Below are 4,683 nucleotides of genomic sequence, written 5' to 3'. Positions count from 1 at the left end.
CCTGCCTGTGCCCTGTCCTTCCCGCCGCCAGCCAGGAGCTGTCTTAAGGCTCCCAAGAGGAAGGAGGCCCTGCCCCTGTGTCAGAGCTGTGGGAGCTAAGGCATTCCACATGTACAGAGGAGGAGGCCAAGGCCCAGAGCAGTGAGCTGTCCTCCCTGAACCCTGGTCAGTAGGAGAGAAAATAAAGGTACCAGAAGGGTGAGCCAATTCTATGTGCTAAGAGAGCTTTAGTGTCAAAGCTGAAGCTCCCATCCACCTACCCCAGTTCTGTGCTGCAGGGCTTAAAGGTGTCCTGGGACACCTGTTCCCCCCACCAGATGAATTTCCCACTGATGCCAGGAGAGGCTCAGGACTCACTGGGGGTGGAGGTTCATAAAGGGCTTAGCATAGGTCCCATTCTGGCCAGCCCATTCTGAGTAACCCATAAGGAGCCCCAGGCACAGTCGGCTGGGGCCCAGGTCTGACCTCAGCCTCTGTGATCAGCACCTCACCATGAGGGGATCCTGAGGCTCTGGGGCCAGCTGACACTGGCCATATGGGTGGGCAGGGACATCCCGGGAGCCTCCCAGGCGCCTTGGAGTACTATGGCCCTGGTAGGACTGATTCCTGAGCCGTAGCAGTGCCTGCCTTCCAAACTACCCCCAGCAAGCTCTCTCGTAGCATTCGCTGTGGGCAGTCATGACTGTCGTTCACTAGCCTGTCTCCTTCTCAGGCTGTGAGTGCCCAAGAACAGGCCCGCCTGTTACCTCTGGATCCCTGGAGCCCAGCACAGGGTATGCACACAGGAGAAGCTCAGGAAATGTTTGCTGAAGTGCTAGCAAGCTGGGAGAGCATACCTACTGGTAGAGGGGGCTGGAGGTGAGGCCGGGCCATTTTTTTCTGCATTACCGGGAGCTCAGTACCCTATACCTGGATAGGTATTAGGCAAGCTAGGTTCTAATCCCAGCTGTGTCATAAGTGAAGAGGTCACTTCCTGCAACTGGGCTTGTTTTCTCTTAAGTGAAATGAATGAAGTCATGGGACCAGCTGATATCTAAGAGCTCTTCCAGAGCCAGCGTTTCGAGTTCTGCCCTCATCTAATGTCGCAGGCCAACCTCTCTCAATCTCTCTTTCGCGCGCGGTCTACGGGCCGAGTCCTCCCCGCACCACAAGGGGGAGCTCCACACACGCACCTGGCCCCCAAATGGGCTAACAAACCTGTGTGCACAGGTGTGGCAGGTGGGCACTTCCATGGGGAAGGCTTGTGCCTTTTCAGACATGGAACTCTGGGAGCCCAGCCACCTGGCCCACCACACAGTAGCCTGGCACACAGAGATTATGGAGAGGAAATCTGGTGTTGAAGGAAGTCTTCACACCTTCAGCCTAGCCCCCCTTCCCCAGTGCCTAGACCTGGTTGCAGAGGAGGGACCATGACCTGCTCCAGGCAGCATTTTTGTCAATGCCCTCTGGCCTTCCTGATCTGCCTAATTTCTGGGGAAGAAAAAGACTCACCAGTAAGATTTGAATCTTTTAATTTGGGAATGACCACCTTCCTCCTGCCCTCCCTCCCAAAACACCTCCTTCCTGGTAGAGCTTCATCAAGAGCCAGATCTCAGAGCACTGAGCCCCACAGACAAGTCCCTGGTGACTCCTCAGGCCAGACTCCATCTCTGAAGGCTTGGCTGGAGGGAGGGTAGCACAGTGGGCTGTGAGCTAGGGAATCCAAAGGAAATGTGTCTGGTCTGGGCTACACTGTTTCTTTTGTCTGGCTGGGCCTGGGAGCCAGGTAGCTCAGGATCACTGCTGGTCCTCTGCAAATATGGAGCCGGGCAGGAAAAGGCATGTCAGGATGGGGTAGCTGGGGCAAAGGGTAGAGAGGACATCTCCTCTCCCCAGAACACAGACACTCACCCTGGCTGGTCCTCGGAGCCATCTCAGTCAGGTAGATCTTGAAGGCATCGTAGGCAAAGACAGAAACCAGGATGATGCCAAATACCTGTGGGAGTAGGAGCGGGGATGATACAACAAAGGTCAGCATCCTTTAAGTGTGTGTTAAGCAACTACAGAATACTAAATAAAGTTTGGCCAAAACCAACAACAACAACAACAAAAAACACCAAAAAAAAAAAAAAAAAGTCAGCAGCCATCAGTATTAGGGAGAGGGAGGTGGGCGGTAGCAGGCAAGGTGTGAGCCAGAGCCCCAGGCACTGCCTTGGGCTTGTGAGGAGGCTGTGCAAATACCAGCCAGAGGTCCTTAGGGCCTGGAGAGCTTTGTAGGGCCAGACTCACAAAAGCGGCAATGGCAGCTCCATCCCGGGAGGTCACAGCTGCAAAGGAGACCACCAGGAAGATGATGATGGCGCTGATACAGCGGAGGAAGTCCTGGGAGATAGGGGGGCACAGGGTCAAAGGGAAGTCAGAGGGCAAGAGAATATCACCCTCAGGTTTTCCAGACTAGTCAGCGGCTTGCCCCTTGGCACTGGGAATCCCTACAGGGAGATACCCCTGGACACAATATAAAGTACTTGAGAGAGAAAGAGAGAGAGAGAGAGAGAGAGAGAGAGAGAGAAAACTCACACGGCTAGCCAGGGAAGGGATGCAGACGAATGCAGAGCGACCTGGGGCCCTCAGTGGGGCACAGCTGGGACATGCCAGCCAGGAGAGCCAGGGCAGGGTTGGGGCCAGGGCTGGATCTTTGGTGAGGGGGAGAGTGGCTCTAAGTGACCTGCATCCCCACCACCAGTACCCGGTAGCTGTGAAATCAGTGTCGGGCCTGGGGCCCATACTGACCCAAGAAAAGGAGAGAGGCTGGGAGGGAAAAGAGAAATTTAGCATTCAGAGAAGAAAGGGACCCAAATGGGGGAGGAAAGGCAGGGTCCCTCACCAGACAGGGCCAGTTCAGCCGATCAAAGTGCTGGTAGTACTGGGTGGCATAGAGGAAGAGGAAGGCGAGCGTGATGAAGAACTCCAGCAGCGCTGCAGCCATGTAGGCGGAGATGGAGGCCGTGAAGCAGATGAAGATGATGAAGGTCAGGGCCTGCAGGACCAAGTATGTGAAGCTTGCCAGGAAGGGGACATGGGCCTGGCCAGATATTTGCCTTCCCCTCCTTGGGAGCTCCTCCAGGCTGGCCCTCTACCAGCCATCCTTTGAGGTCTCCCCATCCCTGTTAACAGGAGCCATACTCCACGGCATTTGCCCATGGAGGGCAGTTTCCAGCTTCTCACCTCCCCCTGCCCAGGGGTCCCAGCAACACCAGCAGTTTGACCAAGCCCACCCCTCCAGGGGGCACCATCCTGTGGAACCCACGAAAGAGGTGTCCTGCTGCAGCATAGGGTAAGGGGTAAACACCAGCCTGGAGTCATGCCTACAGCAGCCCTGCACCTCAGGAGGGACCCCCTATCCCAGAGTACTTTCCCCACTCTCAGATGTCTGAACCACCTCTAAACAAGGACCAACACAAGGCCTTCAGTTTCACACCAAGAGACGAGGTTTAGAAGGCAGATGCTGGGATCCCTGGGTGGCGCAGTGGTTTGGCGCCTGCCTTTGGCCCAGGGCATGATCCTGGAGACCCGGGATCGAGTCCCACATCGGGCTCCCGGTGCATGGAGCCTGCTTCTCCCTCTGCCTGTGTCTCTGCCTCTCTCTCTCTGTGACTATCATAAATAAATAAAAATTAAAAAAAATTAAAAAAAAAAAAAAAATAGAAGGCAGATGCTCCACGGTGGACTCTAAGGGTCCCTTCAGCTCTGACATGGAGGGTGACACATATGCAGTGGGCTTACATTAACACTAAGGTCTTGCTAAGTGACAGAGGAAGGTCCCTTCGGGAGAACAGATGTTCACAGGGAGCAGGCCACAGATAAAGTGGGGCTGCAGGAAGTGTGCCCTTTATGTCCTGTCTAATTCAGTTCTTCCTGCTGCCACTGAAGCTACTATAAGGGCCTTCAGATGGAAAGGCAGCCAGAGGGCGGGGTGGGAGGTGAGGCCGGAGCAGGGGGGTGTCCAGAAAGCCTGGGAAAGGAGACCGCTGAGGGGTGAACCCAGTGGGGGCACTGGGGCAGGGAGAGGGGGAGTGGGATCACACTGGGAGAGGTGCCAGCTTGGGAAGGTGGCTGTTACCAGCTCGGTTTCCAGCAGGATGCCTTTGAGGGAGGAGAGGAAGGTCTTGTCCACGGCGAAGCCCTGGAGCCCCACAGCTGCCCCCTCTGCAGGGGCCCCGTCCCGGCGATCCCGAGCACTGAGCATCTCCACAGAGCCCACCAGGCACAGCCCCCACTGCCACCAGCCCAAGAAGGGAACTGGGAAGACGGAAACCTGGAGAGATGGGGGAAGCAAACAGGAGCAGGGAGGCACTTGGAGGAACCTGCAAGAGAAGCAGTCAGGCCGGCCGTGGGGCCGCCGGGGAGTCTTGCCCAGATGGGCGGTCTCCCAGCTGCCCTGAGTGCCCCCGCTGGTGCCTGCCCTGGCCCCCCAGGAAGCACATGGGGAGGGGAGGGGCGGGACGGGGAGGAGTGGCCAGCCGGCTCCTTACTAGAGCCCCACCCCACCTGGAGAAGGGGAGCAGGGAGGAGGGGGAAAGGAGGAGGGCCACACAGAAACTGGGAGGAGCTGGGAGGGGAGCAAGAAAGGAGCCAGACTAGGAGCCCCCCAAGGACCCGAGGCTGAAGAAGTTTGCATCCCCCTCCACTAACTCCCCTCTCCCT

The 4,683-nt window shown here is 56.9% G+C and overlaps 1 protein-coding gene across 1 annotated transcript; it reads right to left on the bottom strand.

Annotated features, from left to right (window-relative positions):
• Positions 1 to 1,494: 1,494 nt before the first annotated feature.
• On the bottom strand, positions 1,495 to 4,673 carry CMTM5 (CKLF like MARVEL transmembrane domain containing 5). Its single transcript, XM_025442676.3, has 5 exons — positions 4,100 to 4,673; positions 2,864 to 3,016; positions 2,269 to 2,361; positions 1,891 to 1,975; positions 1,495 to 1,790 (listed from the first exon to the last, which is right to left on the bottom strand). The coding sequence occupies exons 1-5, from the start codon at positions 4,223 to 4,225 to the stop codon at positions 1,777 to 1,779; spliced, it is 471 nt and encodes a 156-aa protein (XP_025298461.1). The 5' UTR covers positions 4,226 to 4,673; the 3' UTR covers positions 1,495 to 1,776.
• Between the last annotated feature and the right edge of the window lie 10 nt (positions 4,674 to 4,683).

This window comes from Canis lupus, chromosome 8 (assembly GCF_003254725.2).
Source record: "Canis lupus dingo isolate Sandy chromosome 8, ASM325472v2, whole genome shotgun sequence".
NCBI lineage: Eukaryota > Metazoa > Chordata > Mammalia > Carnivora > Canidae > Canis > Canis lupus.
The sequence above is the reverse complement of the archived record's forward strand: the minus strand, read 5'-3'. Positions and strand labels throughout refer to the sequence as shown.

Bases quoted from the DNA above. Each gene is read 5' to 3' on its own strand.
- CMTM5 (XM_025442676.3), bottom strand. From the start codon at position 4,225: ATGCTCAGTGCTCGGGATCGCCGGGACGGGGCCCCTGCAGAGGGGGCA. The intron at 2,362-2,863 runs GTGAGGGACCCT...CCTATCTCCCAG, and splicing joins GGCTGAACTGGCCCTGTCTG to GACTTCCTCCGCTGTATCAG. The intron at 1,976-2,268 runs GTGAGTCTGGCC...CTACTCCCACAG, and splicing joins GAGCTGCCATTGCCGCTTTT to GTATTTGGCATCATCCTGGT.